Below are 20,085 nucleotides of genomic sequence, written 5' to 3' on the forward strand. Positions count from 1 at the left end.
TCAAGCATTAGATAAATATTTTTAAAAAAGATTTTAAACATAGGATTTTAATGTGTTTTCTTTGTATGTATAATTTTTTCGAAAAACTTAAGTTGATAGGAAGAGTCAACATAAATAATTATATTTTTAATAAGTTCCTTCAAATAATTTTTTTGGATTTATTTGATTTTTTTACATAAATTTTTTTATTTATTTTATGTTATTTTTTTCTCTTTTAAAATTCACCAAACACGCTAAATTTTTTAAACATAGAGATAATATTATATTATGATACTTTTTTTTTTCAAAAGCTTAAACTAACATAAAAATATAAATAATTATATCTCTAATAAATATAATTTTAAAAAATAAAATATTTTTATTTCTAATATTTAATAATTTTATGTAAGCGATTTTTTTGCTAATTTATTTATAAAGCCAAAAGTTTAAGAAAATGAAAAAGAAGTTAGGTGAAATTTTACTTTATTTTTGCAAATTCTTTTTAAATTGTGATTTAAATTTATTAAAAAAATTCAAATTAAATATACACATTATTTATTAAATACAATAATTTAACAAAATATTCGTGTATGATAGTTTTTCTGGTATTTAAAATTTTTTTGAGAATTTATTGCGAAACTCTTAACAGGTATGCTACACATACAAACCTTTTTGTCTTATAAGTCTTATAAGTTGGCACAAGCCTAATAAAACACACTCACATTACACTCCCACATTTAAGAGTAAATATACGCACGTTACTCAACCACTTCCTATTTCCAAAGCGCGCTACTCACCATTATGAACGACTATTTTTCTTCTTCCTCGATGAAAACCACAACTGTCATTTTTCTTCGCGTTTCTCCTTCTCCTCCTCTTCTTCCTTATTCTTCTCCTCATTCTTTGTGTTTCTCCTCCATTTTCTTCACGTGTTTCATCTTCATCGTCGTGTTTCTCCTCCTTCTTCTTTTGATTTTGCAACATTATGTATTTTTTCTTCTTTGTTTGATTTTTTCCTCCCAAAAAATTATGAGAATATGAAATAAGAAGATGAAGAAGAAGAAGCAGCAGAAGATGAGGAGGAAGAGAAAGAGTTCTGAATTATGCATAACTCATCAGAATAAAAATACACCCAAATATCTTCGTATTACACCCAAATATATTCGTTTTACACCTAAATTTGCTGCAAATACAAAAATGAGTTATGTTACGTGTACACTAAAATCAGTCACCAAAGTCAGCAAGAGCTGCAAAATACACCCAAAATACATCATATTAAAACAAGCATAAACTATAGAATGCAAACACAACTATAAAACCATCATAAAAAATAACAAAAACCATATTCATGAATCATAACTAAACCGAAACTAAAATAATTCAATTAAAAGAATAAGACAATTCACCCTCCTTCAGATGAAAAGTCATAAACTATAAATACACCCAAACTTTTATAAAAATACACCTAAATATTCTTGAAGATTATAGGGGTGTGCATGGATCGGGTGAAACCGGGTTTGATGTGACCCAGACCCGGCCCAAAATATATACTGGGCCTATTTGTTAGACCCGAACCCGGCCCTAGACTCGATGAAACCTATACACTTTCGGGCCACGATTATACCGGGTAAAAACCAGGCCATTAACATTTTATTACCTTGATACCTTCTAATAAGCTAGCATGTGAAAATATCCAAATTTCTAAGACTCCAACCATTATTTGACATAGTAAAATTCACTTAGAAAAATGTAATAAGAACCAACTCTTCTCTAAAATTAAAGCATAACCATAATCAATACTAATATTAGCTAATAACACCAAATATTTAAATCAATACAAATAACATAATATTATGCATTAATCTTAAATCGCATTTTAAACATAAAACATTAACTTATAGTTTTAGAATAACTAATAGTACAAAATATTAAGGTTTACAATACTTAAATTCCACATAAGAATAGCCATCATCCATCACTAATAACACAAAATATTAATTGTGTATGACGACCGGGCCATCGGGCAGACTTCGGGTGACCCGAGCCATGGTCCGGACCCAACCCGAAATAATGACCGGATCTATTTTTGAGACCCTTACCCGGTCCTAGACCCGATGAAATCACACCAAATTAACCCCTAAAGTATTCAGGGCGGGGCCGGATCTTCAGGCGGGGCCGGGCCATGCACACCCCTACAAGATTATATTAATTTTAATCTGAACTAGTACATTAGATTCAATTCAAATAAGGAAGAATTAGCAGTAAATTTTACAAGCAAGGTTCATGCACTGGTTTATCTGACAATCTGAAGTTGAATTATCCATTATCTTTAAAAACGATTTCAGAGTTTGATGTTAAAAAACAATGGAAATCGAGAATAACAAAGAAAGAAAATAGAGAGAAAAAATCACGTAAATGAAGAAGGAGAAAACAAAAAAAAAACGACAAAGAAAAAGACAAAAAATTTGAAAAAAGAAACATAATTTTTTCAAAAATAAAAAATCTGTTATAAGTGCGTGAAATGTATATGCATAACAAATGTGTTTGAGTATAATATCAATTAAAGAACTTATAAGACTTATATAATAAAATCACTTGTACGTATAGATTAATCCAACTTCTAAACACCTAATAATTATTATGTTCTTAAAAAGTCCAACATAAGAGCCAATAGTCTGCATCCAGTCAATGCTGCCACATTTATCAATGCTAATTAATTATTTACTAGTTACTTACAACTACAAGTGAGATTTTTGTTTCTTTAGTGATTTTCCTTTTCCTACGTCTAGATTCAAACACATAAGCTTTGATTTTATTGACGCAACTTTTCTAATTGAATTTAGGTAATATATATGCGCCTTTAAGGCACGTAATAAATTTATCATTAATTAAAATATTATATTTTTTAATAAATATAAAATAAATATATTAAAAAATTATTTTTTATATTTTTAATATAATAAAAAAAATTTAATTTATAATTTTAACATATATTTTTAGAAGACATAAAATAAAAAATCTTTATTAACACATAATCATTACAAAATTTTATTAAATTAAAAATGACATCAATTATAGAATGATAATATCTGATTATTTTTAAATATTTTTTATAATTTTATAACAATAATTTAAAATTTATAATTTAAGTTTTAAAAAACGTTAGGATCCTTTTTTTTTTGACGTATTAGCATTCGCCATAATATTCACACCTACCAAAATATTGATGGAAATAGAGATTTTGTCCGTTGAATATTAACCGGAGAATAAAATGCCATAAAATAAATTCGGAGGGAAAAGGGCGTGGTGGGAGAGAGAAAAGAGCGACAGAGTGAAGATAGTAGTGCACTTGTGCTTCGGAACTTGCCACGGGAAGAAGAAAAAAAAAAAAAATAAAAGTATAAAATAAACAAGGAATAGAGAGAGAGAGAGAGAGCATCGGCATAGGCAATAGCGCATAGCTATTAGTTTTAGTCACTGCCATACAAGAAGCAAGAAGTAGTGAAGAAGAAAAAGTGTTAAACTGTTCAATGTAGTGTTAAACTGTTAATTGTGGTGGTTGTTGTGATTGCGGTTGCTTTTTGTTTTCTGCTCTGCTACTCTTCAAACCACCGCGCTTTTCGTTCTTTCCTTCTCTTTCAATTTCTTCACTCAACAACCACTACTCTTTCTCACGCTCTCTCTCTCCTGCTGTTAAAAATCTATTTCTCTCTCTCTCTCTCTCTCTCTCTCTCTCTTGCAGCTGTATCGTTATCTTAAGTTCTAATCTTCGTAATTGATCACACATTGGGACTCGTTTTTCTTCCCCTGGAACCTCGATTAACCTCTAATCTCTCTCCCTAATTTTCTTTTTCTTTTAATTTTCTTTTTCTGTTTCGATGGAGACATCGGAGAATTGTTCTGTGAAAGTTGCTCTTCACATTCGTCCGCTCATTGCTGATGAACGACAGCAAGGTTGCAGAGAATGCGTTTCAGTTACGCCTGCGAAGCCTCAGGTACCTCGAAACTCGTCTCTTCACCTTCGTCAACATGATGCTTCTTTTTCTTTAACTGTTTTTTTGTGTGATTATTATTAATGTGTTTTGTCGTTTAGTGGATGCACTTCATTAATTAATGGTGCGTTCGTGAATTTTGTTTTGGTGGTGTGGAGGTTGCTTAATTATTATCATTTAGAAAAGAATGTTCTTTTTTTTGGGTTTTGAAAATGTAATGTTATTTGTTTATTCCTTTCTTGATTGCTTACCATGTTGAATGTGTAATTTTGCGTAAATCATTTTGTAAAGTAAAAAAGAAATGATCAAAATAATTGTTTCAAAAATTATGCTGAAGTACTGTTTGTTCATGTCGTAAGTCATAACATACTTTCCTGTTGCTTTTTTTCTTTATTATTATTATTATTATTATTATTATTATTATTATTATTATTATTTATTTATTTATTTTTTCTATCCAAAAATTTTCAAATGCTAAACTACTCCCACTCAAGCGATAAATTTTTGTTGAATTAATTTTATTAAAAAATTATCCAAAATTTTCAAATTACTTCTACTCCTTTTATCAGCTACATCCTCAGAAACGAGATGGTGAGAGAAGAGGGGAAAGGTGAAAAATAATCGTATGTGTTCATTAATTATGAAAATTAGAATTCACACATGTAAGTCTTGGTGGTGTAGAGTGTGTGGAGGCGCAGAAGGGTTGGTGTCCTTTTGTGTTTGTGAATCGTTCGTATATGTGTGTGTTGATAGTGATGTTGATGCTATTTGTGGATAAAAATGATAGTTTAGCACCTTAGAAGTTAACACTGAAGTATTATCGAGATTTATTCAATATTACATAATTACTTGATCAATTCATTAATCAATTACTTAATGACTTAATACGTTGTTGGAATTTCACCATCGCAGGTAAACTCAACGCTAGAAATTTATAGGATAATCGCTTCTTTATTTGAAGACTAGACACCCTAATCACGTTTAGAAAATTACTCTATTATTAAGAGCAGGGAGTAAAACGATTATTGCTGTAAGTGAGAGGTCATCATCAGTCAAAATTAAAGTAAAAAAACATGTTCCCCCTAATATGGATTATTGCACATTAAGATGGACTCCGTACGGTACTATGACATGGATTTACTACCATATTAATTGAGTTGCAGTTTTATAGATGCATTTAATTACATTTTCATGTATGCTAGGATAAATAAAATGCCAATTGATTAAAATTTGCTTGTTTGAAGGTTGAAACTATGGAATCATTCTATTCTGATACTGTGTCACTTCACTGTAATATCTATCACTGACCTTGATAACCTTCACATTTTTAATGTGTATTTTTTTGGATGATCAGGTCCAAATTGGGTCACATTTCTTTACATTTGATCATGTTTACGGAAATGGTGGGTCTCCTTTGGCTGATATGTTCGAAGAATGCATTGCCCCGTTAGTTGATGGCTTATTCCAAGGATATAATGCTACTGTACTTGCGTATGGCCAGGTGAGATCGATCTTGCATGTTATACACTCGAAGTTGGAAAAGACCATTCTATTCGTTTGTATCTGATGCACATATACTCCACAGACAGGATCTGGGAAAACATATACAATGGGAACTGGCTATAGTGACAATTGTCAGACTCAGGCTGGATTAATTCCTAAGGTCATGAATGCCTTGTTCAGCAAGGTTGAAACACTAAAGCATCAGACAGAATTTCAGTTGCATGTGTCCTACATTGAGGTATATTATCCATAACATTGAGGTATCTTGTCAAATATTTAACATATATAGTGATTTGTTTATTAAAATTTGAATCATTTGATTATAAACCCGCCTAAACATTTTATGAATTATGGATGATCCATGTTAAATGGATTTTCCTTGCAGCCATTTGTTTTGAGGACTTACTTGTACAATTTATTTAAAGATTTTGAAGGAAGAGGTGAGGGACTTGTTAGATTCTGTATCTAACAGTAAATTGGAATCTGCTAATGGCAATTCTGGAAAAGCAACTGTTCCTGGCAGAACACCGATACAAATTCGTGAAACCTCAAGTGGAGTCATAACACTGGCAGGATCAACTGAAGTTGCTGTGAGTACACTACAGGAGATGTCTACTTGCTTGGAGCAGGGTTCTTTAAGTAGGGCAACAGGAAGTACAAATATGAACAACCAGTCCAGGTAAATAATGTGCTCTCAGTCTAATGCCAATTGTAAAAAGATGTTAAATATGTCATTTTATGCTCGAATACATTGAAAATTTGAAACAGCTTCACATTTTTGGTGTATATGTCTGGTGATGTGTTTACATTCTGTGTACTTTTCCATGCTGACAACATCGGAATATTAGCTAATACATTCTCGTATTAGTTTAATTTTGAAAATTGCATTCATTTTTATGATGAAGATGAGCACGTCAGGTAGTCATTCTTTATATTGAAAAATCACATGTTCTCTAGATAGGAGGGCACAATAATTTTGATGAGTTTTATGAAACACAGTATCATTTTGTTGGTACCATAGTTATCAATAATTTGGTTTGGGTGGTACTGATGTTTTTGAAGATAGTTTTTTTAAATCCTTTTTCCTAGTAGACGTAGGCTTTGCACTTTAGCTTTTTATGGTGATTTCCATTTGATTTTAAACTCAAACAAGAAGTGATAGAAAAGCTTTATTTCTATGTTTTCCACCATAATTTTTGTTATCTAACAATTGTGGTTCCCTTTTTGTATTTAGTCGGTCACATGCCATCTTCACAATCACACTAGAACAGATGCGCAAGCTCCATTCAATTTCTCCCGACAATGACTCTTCAGACGAGGATATGGGTGAAGAATACCTTTCTGCAAAGCTCCATTTGGTAGATCTAGCTGGATCTGAGCGAGCTAAAAGAACTGGTTCTGATGGTGTTCGTTTAAAAGAAGGTTGGTTATACATGACAAGCTTGAATACCTCATATTTTTGTTTCAAATTTCAAAGTTCTTTGACAGCCTCGGTACTGCAGTAGACAATGGTAAGGACTCAATAGTGATATTAACTAGATGTTTTGGTTAATAGGCATACACATCAATAAAGGTCTTCTTGCACTTGGAAATGTCATAAGCGCATTGGGAGATGAGAAAAAGCGAAAGGAGGGTATGCATGTCCCGTATCGGGATAGCAAACTCACTCGACTTTTGCAGGTTTGGCTAACTTTTTTTGGTTTGACATAGTGGTTATGTGCTTGTGTGTTACCTATAGGGTAGCTTTTAGACTTAATCGTCTTTGCATTTTGCTCTTTTGAGAATCATGTTTACCATAGCTTTCTTATTTTTATGCTATTATGCAATTTTTGAAAATTTGTTCTTAGGACCATCTCTCTTAGCATATCTTCCTTACATATTCATAGTTTGATTTACAGGTTTAGGTCTCATATACATTCTTCTTCTGGCCAATTATTGCTTTAAAACTTTTTAAAGGCATTGAACAAAAAATTCATATAAAACTTTATGGAACCTAAAAATAAACTTAATATGCGAAATCATAGATACTATTTATCAGTAGCAGCATTTTCTATATCCAAGTCTGTAAGCTTTGACTTGTAACTTTATACATAGTAATCAACTATCTTTAGTTTCTTAATGTCCATCTCTTAAGAGTCTTTTGATCCAGAATTCCTGGTCCTTGTTGCAGGATTCACTTGGTGGAAACAGCAAAACTGTCATGATAGGTAATCGTTGCTAAAAGTTGATTCATTAATACAACTATTGTGTGTTTAAACCCTTCTCTTTTTTCCCTTGGTTAAATCCATTGAAACTATGAAATGTTCCTTTGCTTTCCTTAGCTTCATTTTGTTTCATTTGAAGCCATCTTATTTCAGCAGGGAAAATCTTTTTCTATTAATGTATAATCTAGTTACTAATTTCAAGTTCCTGTGTTAATAGATTTAGTGCTTGGTCTATGCGGACAGTTAATTTTAAATAATACTTGGTTAGATTTCCCTGTTATACTACCACATATCATAAGGGTAGAGGAGTATTTCCATCTTCCTTTTTATTTTTTTTTATGAATATTCTAACAAAACTTGCTCCTTTGCATCCATTTATGATACTCTTATACCACAAAAGAGCAGAATTGGTCAAGTGGAAATGACGCTAGGAACACATTAATTATTTACTTTCATGATTGAAGTAGGGGGGTGACAAAACAGCAGTTAGATTAAAAAAAATACAAGATGAAAACTGGGTTTGGAAAACTTTTACTTTTCGAAAGTAGTTTATTAAAACTGACTTTTAAAAGATAGTTTTCCAAAACTTGTAGCATCAATTGTGTTGGGTAAAACAATTTTTAAGATTTAGAAAAACCATAACAGACATGAATATAAAGATAAATTTGGATATTTATTAATATATGAGATTATATAAGACTTTTCAATTTTAATAAGAACAAACTAACTTTGAAAAGTACCTCCTTAGGTGCTTTCAAAAGTACTCCTAAATTTTAAAATCTGCATGCACAAACATATGATCTTTTTTCATTTATCTATCACAAAATGAAGTGCTTTGAAAAATTTTATTAAACCAAGCTGAATTTTGATGTTTACATGTCTATCACTGTCATTCTTATAATCAGATAAAAGTGTTTTTACCTTTTGACTTTTGTGATTAATTAAAGATATCTTTCTTCTTTTATACATAGTTTCTACATACTGCATCATGTGTATATTATTGCCTCCTGGAGATTTTATTATAATATTGTTTTCCTGATCATAATTCCAATTTTACCTGCTTTTTAATAACGAAAGGATTCTCCTTTTCCCAGCTTGCATTAGTTCTGCCGACATCAATGCTGAGGAAAGTCTTAACACTCTCAAATATGCAAATCGTGCTCGCAATATTCAAAATAAGCCTATTGTAAGATTCTTGGTTCTTTGTTACTTTAAGTTCATGTACAATCCAGCCGTTGAGAACCAGATCAAGTTTCTTCTGTTACAATATTTGTTGTTAATTTCAGGCTAATCGAGATTTGATATCCAATGAGATGCAGCAAATGCGTCAACAGTTAAAGTACTTGCAGGCTGAACTTTGTGCTCGGGGAGGAACTCCAGCTGATGAAGTGCGGGTATATATCATCATAAACTTTACATTTGAATTACCGTAAGATAAGTGGAGCCTAATATATACCTTGATGCTCCTGCTCTACAGGTTCTCAAGGAAAGGATTGCGTGGCTTGAGGCGACTAATGAGGGCCTCTCTCATGAACTTCATGAATATCGCAGTAGATGTGCTTTTGTAGACAACTGTGAAATTGATGAACCAGTATGTAAATAGGGAAAAATTTAAATGATTTTCTGTTACTTTTGCTTGTATTTATTAAGTCAATGTCATTAAAACAACCAGATGATCATAACGGACATTTATTTTTATTTCTTTTCCACTTAATTTCTCAGGATGGTCATATTTATCTTGAAAGACACTTTCAGAGCTCTGTTTCATCTGATCATCCCATGATTGAAAGTATATCTGGTACACGTTTTTTTATCTGTGTATTCTGAGCCATATGTTAATTTCATAATTTTAAGAAATGAGATTGGAATTCAGAATCTTGCAGAGAGGGATAGGATAAATGACTCATGGCCCCGCATCCTTCTTTCAGAAGAATATAGAAGTATTTTTTTCCTTGTCCTAGTAAATAGTCTCTACATTTATTAAGTGTATAGTCAGGGACTAGAGTCTATGCATCTCTCTTATGAAAATAAGCAGTACTTTGATACTGTGTTGTTATATTATGTAACCAAGGCTGAGTAATTTCCGACTCTGGCCATCTTGGATTGTCCAGAGAAGCTATTATTTATGTTTTCTATTTCCCTACTTTTATCAGGTGACGATTCAGGTGAAAGTGATGAAGCAGTAAAGGAATTGGAGCATGCACTTTTGCAGAATACCATGGATAAAGAGATGAATGAGTTAAATAAGCGCTTAGAGCAGAAAGAGGTTTCATTTCTGAAATTTGTTCTTAGAGTTTATGGATGTTCTTAAATGCTTCTTAACTTAGGATCTAATTACCATATATCTCAGAAATTTATCTTTCAAATCTGATGGCAGAGATGTGAGCATGCAATTATGTAGATCTTCTTGTCAGCTTGGTTTTTCTCTTATCCACAACCTTAATGACCTTTGCCAAGCTCTTAGAATGCCTTTAAAAGGTTATATTAGGTGTCAGCTGAGTAACTTCCATCAAAACAATATTCGAAGGCTAAAAGCAAAAAACAAGTGATATTGGAATGTGCTAATTGTTTTTCTTAATTGGTCCTTATACTAATATCTTGGGGCCTCAAACAGTAAATCGGTAAGTGTTCCATTTTATAGTGTTTTAATTTCCATACATTTTTACTTCCTTGCAGTCTGAGATGAAGCGCATTGGAATTGATACTGAAGCACTCAAAGAGCACTTTGGGAAAAAAATTATGGAGCTTGAAGAGGAAAAAAGAAAAGTGCAGGTTTGGACATAGTTAGGTTTAAATACTTTTGAGATAGCACACAAACGAAAGGTTTTTTCTGGTTCGTTTTATTTTTTGTCTACATTTTTTGTGTAACTTGTTTTTAAAATTTTGTAAAAAAAGAAGTCGTGAAAATAAGAAATGAAGACAGTAAACAGTATTTTTGTCATGTTTATGTTTTTCTTTTCACAATTATGAAAACAGAAAACATAAGAATGAAAACAAGGAATCAAACAAATCCTAAGTGTTTATTTTTCTCTTGTTTACTGATTCTGGAATGATAATGATAGCAAGAGAGGGACCGTTTGTTGCATGAGGTAGAGAATCTTTCAGCTAATATTGATGGACTAGCACAGAAATCTCAAGATGTTCGTGGCCAAAAATTGAAAGCACTGGAAGCACAGGTAATATTTCGATATTATTTTCATGGTAATTGTCCTTTTCCAATGTTAAATAGTTTCTGAGATATTTATATATTAAAATCTTGAACATCAGATTTTAGACCTCAAGAAGAAACAAGAAAACCAGGTGCTGCTACTAAAGCAAAAGGAGAAGAGCGAAGAAACTGCAAAAAAATTGCAAGCTGAAATACAGTACATCAAGGCTCAAAAGGCACTTGTGTTTAATTTTTCGAGCTACTTAATTATTGAAATTTTTACTTTGTATCTGATATTGGATTTATGAAAACTGTAGGTCCAATTGCAGCAAAAAATGAAGCAAGAGGCAGAACAATTTCGACAATGGAAGGCTTCTCGAGAAAAGGAGTTACTTCAGGTGATTTGCTTCTATAAATATGTAATCAATATTCTGTTTTCTTGTTTCAAAAAGGCATTGGAACTTTTAGGCCTTATAATAATTAGTGCTTAATTGTGCACAATATACAAAGTCCATGTCTTTCTGAAGGAACATAGTATGCGATAATTTTGTTGAATGCTCTTTGGTACTTGATAAGTCCTACTTGATAATTGTTTAGGGATATGGTAATGATAGCCTTTATAAATGTTTGGCCATCTCTCCTTGCAGTAGTCTTGGGATTGAGTTTGGTCAGTTCAATGATAAGAGTAATCTTTTTTGAGTTTTATCTCATTATTTTCTCAAAATATATCATGTTTCCTATTAAAGAGAAATATGCATGCTGGTCTCATCCACTGTAATTTTGATCTTCAATCTAATTTTAAACAGTTGAAAAAGGAGGGAAGAAGGAATGAGTATGAAAGACATAAACTTGAGGCTCTAAACCAGCGCCAAAAAAAGGTAAGATATAAAATTGAGTGTTTTCCATGTTCTTTTGTTGCCAACATGATAGGGGCATTATTTCCTACTGTGTCGAGTTCCCTGTGTCGAAAGTCCCAAATGGGGCCTCGAAGACGGGATAATTCATGCGGGATGGGGATGGGGAAAAAGATTTTAGATCACTGTTCACTCATTTTCTTGTTCTCAGGTGCTTCATAGGAAGACAGAGGAAGCAACAATAGCCACAAAAAGGCTAAAGGAATTATTGGAAGCCCGCAAATCTTCTCCACGTGAAAACTCTGGTAGAACTTGAAAGGGAATTATTTATCTTTTTTTACTTTATATACTATTTTCCTAACTATTTGCTGCCTCTTTCAGCTTATTCAAATGGACACCTTCAACCTGGGCTGGTAATGATCAATTCTTAGCCTATGCAGTACTGCTTAAAAAGCAACTAATCTTGTTATGCTTTTCGTTGCTGGTCTGCTTCTGTTCTACTTCTGATATCTTTACCTACACATCAAAATTGTGATGTTTAAATACACATCTTTCATATTGGCTTTTTTGGTATTAAATACTTTGCGCAAATCCTTTATAAAATTTTTTAACATAATTTGTATTCCTAGGTTAATGAGAAATCCCTCCAAAAATGGCTTGATCAGGAGCTTGAGGTCGTGGTACATGTGCATGAAGTTCGTGCTGAATTCGAAAAGCAAAAGCAGGTGTAAGTGACCACAATTGTTTTCTCCTTTTCTCCCCAAGCATACAATATAATATTGATTGAAACCTTTTTCAGCCAAGCTGCATTGGAGGAAGAGTTGGCTACACTGAAACAAGTCCATCAGTTCTCGGATTGCCAGAGTATCCCTACAGGACAGAACAAATATTCCAGGTAGAAATATTTTCTTGCATGTGTATTAAGGCACATTGAGGATATTTTGGAGTATATAACAATTTATTTTCCTCCATTTGTTAGATTATTATCCATGCCACCGGATGTAAAAGTCTCAAGAATAGCTTCTCTTGAGAATATGCTGGGCATGTCTTCGGCTGCTTTGAAAGCCATGGCTTTACAACTTACAGAGGCTGAAGCAAGGGAACGTGCATTAAGTAACCGTGGACGTTGGAACCAGTTACGCTCAATGGGAGATGCTAAGAATGTGCTTCAGTACTTATTCAATGCTACAGCAGAAGCAAGGTGCTTTTAGAATGAATCAGTTTAAGCTTTTGTAGATTGTCACCCAGTTGACTAGGGATTAAAGACAACAATTCACTAAGATGCACTTCTATTTTTATTTATTTTATTTTCTTTATTGTCAATGTTTAGAGGATTGTTACCCAGTTTAAGCTTTTGTAGTCTGTATTTCCATTAACAGGTGTCAATTGTGGGAAAAGAATATAGAACTTCAGGACTTGAAAGAGCAAATAAACGAACTAGCAAGGCTACAGAAAGAAAGTGAAACAGAGAGAAAAGAATTTCTAAAGGAGCAAACACTTAAGGAAGAAGCTGTTTCTGTCGCCTTGTACACATCAATGGTGAGATTTTCTATTCTATCAGCAATTACTGTGAGCTTTATGTGCAAATATTTTAACTCCTACAGCATACAGATGGAGATTATCAGTACATTTGAAATAGATTAGAGCAAGATGGTTAAGTTCTGTAGGATAAAGTACGTCTAATGACCCAGATGATTTTGAAATGATAAACAATATTTTAAAACTTTGAAACCTTTATTTAGCCATCACTAAACTCTGCTTATCTAATCGTAGTTTCTTAACCAAATATGAGTACTGGAATCTTATAAACTTAGTTTTCATTAATTTAAAATATATTAAGTATTTGATTGAAACCAACAGGAAAATTCTCGGTCCTTGAAACACCTTGCGGATGAATTGAGTGGCCCATTGTCTCCCATGTCACTTCCTGCAACAAAGCAACTTAAATTCACCCCTGGAGTTGTTAATGGGTCAGTTACAGAGTCAGCTACTATTATGGACAATGGACGAAAGGTACCCCACTATATGCTTTGTTTGTACACCAATTGTGTCATGTTTCGGTTAAAGCAATAATGGTTTTCTATTCAGATGATACCCATTGCGGAGTTGTCAGCAAGGAGGCTAGCAGCTGTTGGGCAAGCTGGAAAACTTTGGAGGTGGAAGAGAAGTCATCATCAATGGCTGATACAGTTCAAATGGAAATGGCAGAAACCGTGGAAACTTTCAGAATGGATCAAACACAGCGACGAAACAATCATGAGGTCAAGGCCTCGAGCACAGGCCTTGATCAATGCTATGTGAGTTTGAGCTCATAAGGACATCATTGTAACTCCAGTGCTTGCTCTGTGTTTCAACATGGCTTGGCTAAAGCTCAGATAGTTGTAGGTAATCCACAAACAGTTTTTAACATCCTAGACAACATAGTGCTCCGGTAAACATGTTGCATTTTCTTTCCATAACTACCTAGAGGAGTGTGCCACTTGAATTCTTTAGCACTGAAATTGTTCTCCAACTTGCATTGTGTATTCAGGCAATAAGTAAATTGGAAAAGCTTGCTGAGAGTTTGGCTGTTGGAAAAGGCTGTGTTATGGTCATTTGTGTATGTTGTAATTTTGTAACGACACATGTAGCCGTACGCTGACATTTAATAATATCATAGGAAAGATCAGTTTTAGTTTTAGATAGTTAAAACCAAAATGGTCCTCCTTTTGCATGTACTACAAAAGATATTGCAAGATTTTTTTGTACAGATAAACTAGTCCCCAAAATTACTCATATTATGATGTTAGCTAATAATCTTTCATTCTTGATGCTTTTTATGAATTTATCAAGCTCTGTTGCAGTATTTGGCCGTTTATTGTGTCAAACATGTTTGTGAATGCTTAATTCGGTATCCTTTTTATTTTTTGTATATTGGCGCAAATGTAAAGAAAAAATATTAATATTTCTCTTCTAATAATTACTTCCAATAGAAAAATAACAAAGGAAAAAAGAATTATGGCAAACAAGTACTGGAAACCCTTTTTCTTTTCTTCTTCAAACATCCATGTTAAAATAAGAAACACCGAAACCAGCTCAAAAATTGAATAAGCTCAACACATCCATATAAATTATTTGTCAAAGAAGTATCATTAACACCATACCAGCCACTGCAGAGTGCAGACAGTAAAATCGTGATATATCCCACGATTCCGCATTTTTACTGTGTTAGTCTGTCGTTATTACGGTGAAAGATGAGTGCCTAATCCATAAACTTGCCTTCAAAATCACTCTTATACGTTCCATTCATTCTGGCCAAGAAGAATAGTTGACACTTGACACAGTACTTCCATTGTAATGCTGTGTGATTTGTTCTCAGCAAACAATCAAGCCAGACTTAAAAGACCCAAACTATAATGAAAAGCGTTTAAGTTGCGTGTCCTTAGCTTCATGTTGCGCTCTCCTTTATTTCCTGTATCATCTTCAAGACTTGCCACATTGCGGGTCTCTGCTCTGGCGAGGTAGCACTGCAAATACTGGCAACCTCTGTGAGCATTTCGAGCCGGTTGTCTTCGCTATCATCGTCATCCCTCATTGCTCTAACCCAGTCTTGCAAATCCGTTGGCACAAGCACAGGGTGTTGAGAGGGGTGTTTACCGGTCAAAAGCTCCAGCAGAAGCACGCCGAAAGAATACACATCAGACTTGGAAGATGCCCTGCGGCTAGACTGGCGGACTTCTGGTGCTTTATAGGCTGTGGAATCGGCATCTTCAGCGACCGAAGAATCTGCCAGAAAGGACAAACCGTAGTCTGTAATGCACGCTTCAAAGTCTGGTCCAAGAAGGACATTCGAGGATTTTAGGTTGCCATGAATTAAGGATGAAGCTTGATGTACATAAGCAAGTCCATGAACTACATCTTCTGCTATTTTCAAGCATGATGTCCAATGGAGGGGCTTTGCCCTTGCTGATCTTGAGCCTGGAATAATACAGCAGCTACCTTAGTTAAGAAAATATCCTAGGACATTAAACGGGAAATCACATTGTTTTCCATTCAGCTATCTGTAATATAATTAAGTTGATATCAACTTCTAGTTACAAAATACGTGATGTGCTAGGGAAGGTGGAAGTTTCCAATTGTCTGCACTTGTTTAAAACTGGTTACCAAATAATGAAAACTACCTAGAGAAGTAAAGTAAAAGTTTTGTCAGAACTAGTGTCAAATAACAATCTTTATTAATTCTTAGATAAACCATCATAATTTTTTTTTTCAGAGTTGACTTTTTATTTTCTTTATCCTTTATTCTCTCTAATTTAGTAGCATTGCTGATAAGAGAATATGCAGATATAGAAAGAATTTATTGATCTCAACGGGGAAACAAGCATGGGTATGAAATAGTACCGATGACTTAGAAACCATAAACTGTTTAATAGAACAGTTTAATAAGAAGTTCAATAGAGCAATGAGTCAATTAAATGAAGCATGGTAGGTAGTCAAGAAGCCCGTAACACAAGATCAAATAAGACATTTAAACCTAAAATGGTCCTACTGCAGTCACAGAAACAGGTAACAACCTTAAATAGTCCAACTCCGTGATGTCGGCATTGGAATTGATGAGATAAGTGCTACAGTGGTACCCACTCAACCCCAGACTTAGAAACCACACAAAAACAAACAAACAATGGTAGTTAATGTTTACCGAATGCAATACCAAACTATATTTTCGTTGGCTACAAAAATACCAAACTTACCACACTACTATTAACCATTGTCTTCACGCTACCACAATACCACTGATCAAATTTTACACCTTATAAGAATAAGTTGTATTATATTATTATTATATATCTGTATATATGATTTATTATTTTATAATACATCAGATTAGCTTTAATAATTGAGTTAATTACATAACTATTATAAGACATACTTTTTAAAAATAAAAAAAAAGGTTCATCTAACTCCAAGTTGGGTCCATCAAAATTTCATTAAGAACAAACTCTAATGTTATAGAAATGTTCCCATAACCTATCATTCAAGCACTTTTGAATGTAGGAGACTTTTTATATTTTTTTTATGAAATAAAAAAGTTTTATTCTTAGTCACTTATCTTATGTGTTATTATATCTTCTCTTTTCTTAACGATTTGGTAGCAATCAATTAATGTGAAGTTATAATCATTCTTGCACCATGATGTATATAAAAATTTCTATAAGAATATATGAGAATAACTTTCAATTACAATTGAATTTAGTAAAATATTAGCTATAGGCATAATAATACAACTATGATATATGGAGAAAGATGTAAGACAGTAAGAATGCCTCTAAATAAATTCAACTTAATTACCTAGGTGTATTAAAAATGACAGTGATTCACAAACAGATGAAGTGATTCTTGTGAATGGATAGAGTATTGGGAGTGGGGAGCGGATCTCTCCACTAAAAAAAATTAGATCAATTATTTAATTTAATTTTTTATTATTCTCTCTGGTATTTATTTTTAGCTCCATTTATAGAATTAATGAATTAAAGGTGAGAGATGTTAGTTATTCTGAGAGAAGTGTGCAGAAATGATAATACTACCAAACCTCCAAATTTCAACACTGGACATACAACTTGCGTGGACCATGTCCATGTGTGTAAGCATCTTCATCAAAATTTACCACCCAAAAAATCCACCGCCAGCTAGCTACCCCACCCAATACCCAATTAGCCGCAGAAAGCATCAACCACAAACAATGCAACAACTTAAATGCAAATAAAACAAAACAACCAAGGAAAACCAAAAGAGAAACCTTACCGTGCATTTGAATATTGACAGAGAAGTTCAAAGACAGTAATTTCAAGAGAAAATGAAAAAATTCAACGAACATTTAGCCAATTTTCTCTTCTTCTATGTCATTTTAAAAAAGAGTTAAAAATTGCATTCGTGAATTTTGTTTACCCAAATTAAAAAAAAAAAAATCGACTCCATCTTTTTTTTTTTCCTTCTTCCCACATCTCTCTATATTTACCTTTTAGAAATATTTGATAATAAAAAAAAATTAACCAAAAATAACTATAACTCATTTTATTTGTCTTAATTTCTGCACTCCATATATATATATATCGGAAGGCATGCTATTTAAGCTAACTGGTTTGAACAATAATTAAGCTTACCATGAACAAGATTGAAAAGGCTTCCATTTGGCTGATAATCATAGATGACAAGCCTCTCGCCCTTGGACTGAAAATAAGCCCTCACCGGAACCAAATTCGGGTGCCGAAGAGCACCAACCATCTCCATGTGCCTCTCAAACACCTCTCCGCTCATCGCTGCCGTCTTCCCGGCGTCCATTCTCTTAACTGTCAGGATCAGCCGCGAATCAAGAACCGCCTTGTAAGTGGTCCCCACGCTCCCCCTCCCAAGAAGCTCCGCCGACGCCCTCATCAGCTGCTCCAGCGTGTACGGCTGCGCCTCACCGTAGCAGAATATCAACTTCCCACTCTTATGCGCCCTCTCTATCTCCTCTATCCTCTTCACCTTCATCGTTGAAAGGACGTCGTTTTCGTTTTCCCTTTCCCTCACCAACTGCGCAGGGTTATTTCTTCCGGTTTCAACCTCCAACGCCGTCGTTTTCTCCGTCTCGAATTTTTCCCCGAGCATTCCCCCTTGCTTGTTTCTATTCTTCTTCCTCGCCACCGCAACCGCCGCAAGCCCTGCGCCAACGAGAACCGCGGCCGCGACGGAGATTCCGAGAACCAATCCACTGCTCTTGTGCTTCCTTTCCTTGATCGGGGAATGAACCACCACGATCCCCTGCTCGCTCTGCCCTAGCGGCGCGCCGGATGACGTGGCAGCAGAAGAGCCACCGCCACCGAAGAATCTAGAATGCCGATCGCATGGCTTGTGGATAATCTCTCCGCAGAGGTCATTGTTTCCTGAAAACGACGGCGCATCGAACTTCGCGAGCGTGGGCGTAACAGGCACGGGACCGGTAAGGTTGTTATTCGAAACATCAAGCGTTTCAAGAAACGACAAATTCAGCGCAGGGAGAGTGCCGTTAAAGTAGTTAGAATCCAGCCGGAGGGAGATTAACCGGTCGAGCGAGTTGAGCCGAACCGGAATCGGACCGGCAAGCTCGTTATGAGCGAGTGAGAGAGTAACTAACCGATGAAGCGTGAGAACCGAGAGCGGGAACGTTCCGGAAAAGCGGTTACGGTCGAGGAAGAGGGACTTGAGGTTTTTAAGAGGGGAGAGGTCAGGGATGGTGCCGGAGAGTGAGTTGTTACGGAGGCTGAGGACGCGGAGCTGGTCGAGGCGGGCGAGTGTGTCGGCGGCGAAGGTGCCCCTGAGAGAGAAGCCTTGGACGACGAAGCGAACCACTCTGCCTTGTGCGCACTTCACTCCTTGCCACTCGCAGTAGTCGTAGCGCTCGTTTAAGGCGTATAGAAGCTTGTTGTCGAGGTCTGCTTTTGACTTGAAGGAGAGCAGTGAAACGGCGTCGGATGGTAGCATTGTGTTTACTTCCGTTGAGGGACTGGCATCGGCGGTTAACACCAAAATGAGAAGGAGCAAGTGTGAGTGGAGGTAATGCATCGTTTAGTTGTAATGTAATGTAATGTAATGTGTGTGCGTGTGACTGTATGAGAGAGATTTGATTCTAGTGTCAGTGGGTTGGGTGGTGGTTTGTTTTGGATTGTTTGGTTTTTTTGGTGGGGGGAATCTGTGACATGCTTTGGAACGGAGAAAAGAAAAAGAAAGAGAGATGCGGAGAAAGAAGTGAAGCGAGGGAAGAGATGTGGAGTGTTTCAGTGTTTGTGTTGTGTGGGTAGTGGGTAGTGGGTAGTGGGTAGTGACTAGGGAGTAGTGTGAGTAGAGAGGGAGTGTGATTTTTGATTGGATGGAGGCGGAAGAGAAGTGCGGAGCAGCTGGACCTGAACTCTCTACTCACGTGAAAGTGGAGCGAGAGATTATTGTGTGGCAATTTGCCATGTGGATACCTTGCTTATTCGCATATGTTTATGAAATTATTTTATTGTCACAAAAGTGTGTGGTTATTTAACTGTGTTAGATTTTTCTAAGCAGTGTGTTCAGACCTAAGAGTATTGGTTAAAAAAAAAAGACCACTACTGTAATGTATTAAATAATTAAACTAAGTTTTAAAATAAATTTTTTGCTTTTGTAATTTCTTAAGACAATAAGACCTAAGAGTTAAGACATTTGTTTATGTAGTAGTAGTGTGCAAAACAGCAAAAGAGAAAAAAAAAATGCTTTTCAGAATTTCAGACAACTATTACAAGCAATTATGTGTAAGTTTCATTTCTATATTCTTTACTTGACTTTAAAAATTCCATGCATGATTCATTTCACATAAATAAATAAAGGCCATCATTCATATAAAAACAATAAAAAAACTTTTTTTTAAATTATTTATTTGATCA

At 34.6% G+C, this 20,085-nt stretch overlaps 2 protein-coding genes across 4 annotated transcripts; one reads left to right on the top strand and one right to left on the bottom strand.

Annotated features, from left to right (window-relative positions):
* Positions 1-3,163: 3,163 nt before the first annotated feature.
* On the top strand, positions 3,164-14,476 carry LOC112799303 (kinesin-like protein KIN-4A). Of its 3 annotated transcripts, none has more exons than XR_011861773.1 (26): positions 3,164-3,974; positions 5,326-5,472; positions 5,557-5,712; positions 5,900-6,153; positions 6,709-6,896; positions 7,030-7,154; positions 7,645-7,681; positions 8,773-8,864; positions 8,965-9,072; positions 9,156-9,269; positions 9,401-9,476; positions 9,832-9,944; positions 10,355-10,450; positions 10,741-10,854; positions 10,946-11,062; positions 11,144-11,224; positions 11,633-11,704; positions 11,892-11,985; positions 12,062-12,093; positions 12,310-12,407; positions 12,480-12,575; positions 12,660-12,881; positions 13,060-13,219; positions 13,541-13,693; positions 13,769-14,111; positions 14,211-14,476. XR_011861773.1 is itself a non-coding variant. In XM_025841682.3 (25 exons), exons 1-25 carry the CDS (start codon positions 3,858-3,860, stop codon positions 13,979-13,981), a joined length of 3,075 nt encoding a protein of 1,024 aa, XP_025697467.1. In that variant the 5' UTR covers positions 3,164-3,857; the 3' UTR covers positions 13,982-14,476. The 3 variants fall into 3 exon arrangements, 1 of the variants encoding a protein (XP_025697467.1); XR_003200893.3 differs by having other exon boundaries at positions 13,769-14,065; XM_025841682.3 differs by having other exon boundaries at positions 13,769-14,476.
* A 213-nt stretch (positions 14,477-14,689) lies between these two features.
* On the bottom strand, positions 14,690-19,827 carry LOC112799325 (probable inactive receptor kinase At5g67200). Its single transcript, XM_025841683.3, has 2 exons — positions 17,821-19,827; positions 14,690-15,637 (listed from the first exon to the last, which is right to left on the bottom strand). Exons 1-2 carry the CDS (start codon positions 19,238-19,240, stop codon positions 15,108-15,110), a joined length of 1,950 nt encoding a protein of 649 aa, XP_025697468.1. The 5' UTR covers positions 19,241-19,827; the 3' UTR covers positions 14,690-15,107.
* Positions 19,828-20,085: the final 258 nt, after the last annotated feature.

Source organism: Arachis hypogaea, chromosome 1, assembly GCF_003086295.3.
Source record: "Arachis hypogaea cultivar Tifrunner chromosome 1, arahy.Tifrunner.gnm2.J5K5, whole genome shotgun sequence".
Taxonomy (NCBI): domain Eukaryota; kingdom Viridiplantae; phylum Streptophyta; class Magnoliopsida; order Fabales; family Fabaceae; genus Arachis; species Arachis hypogaea.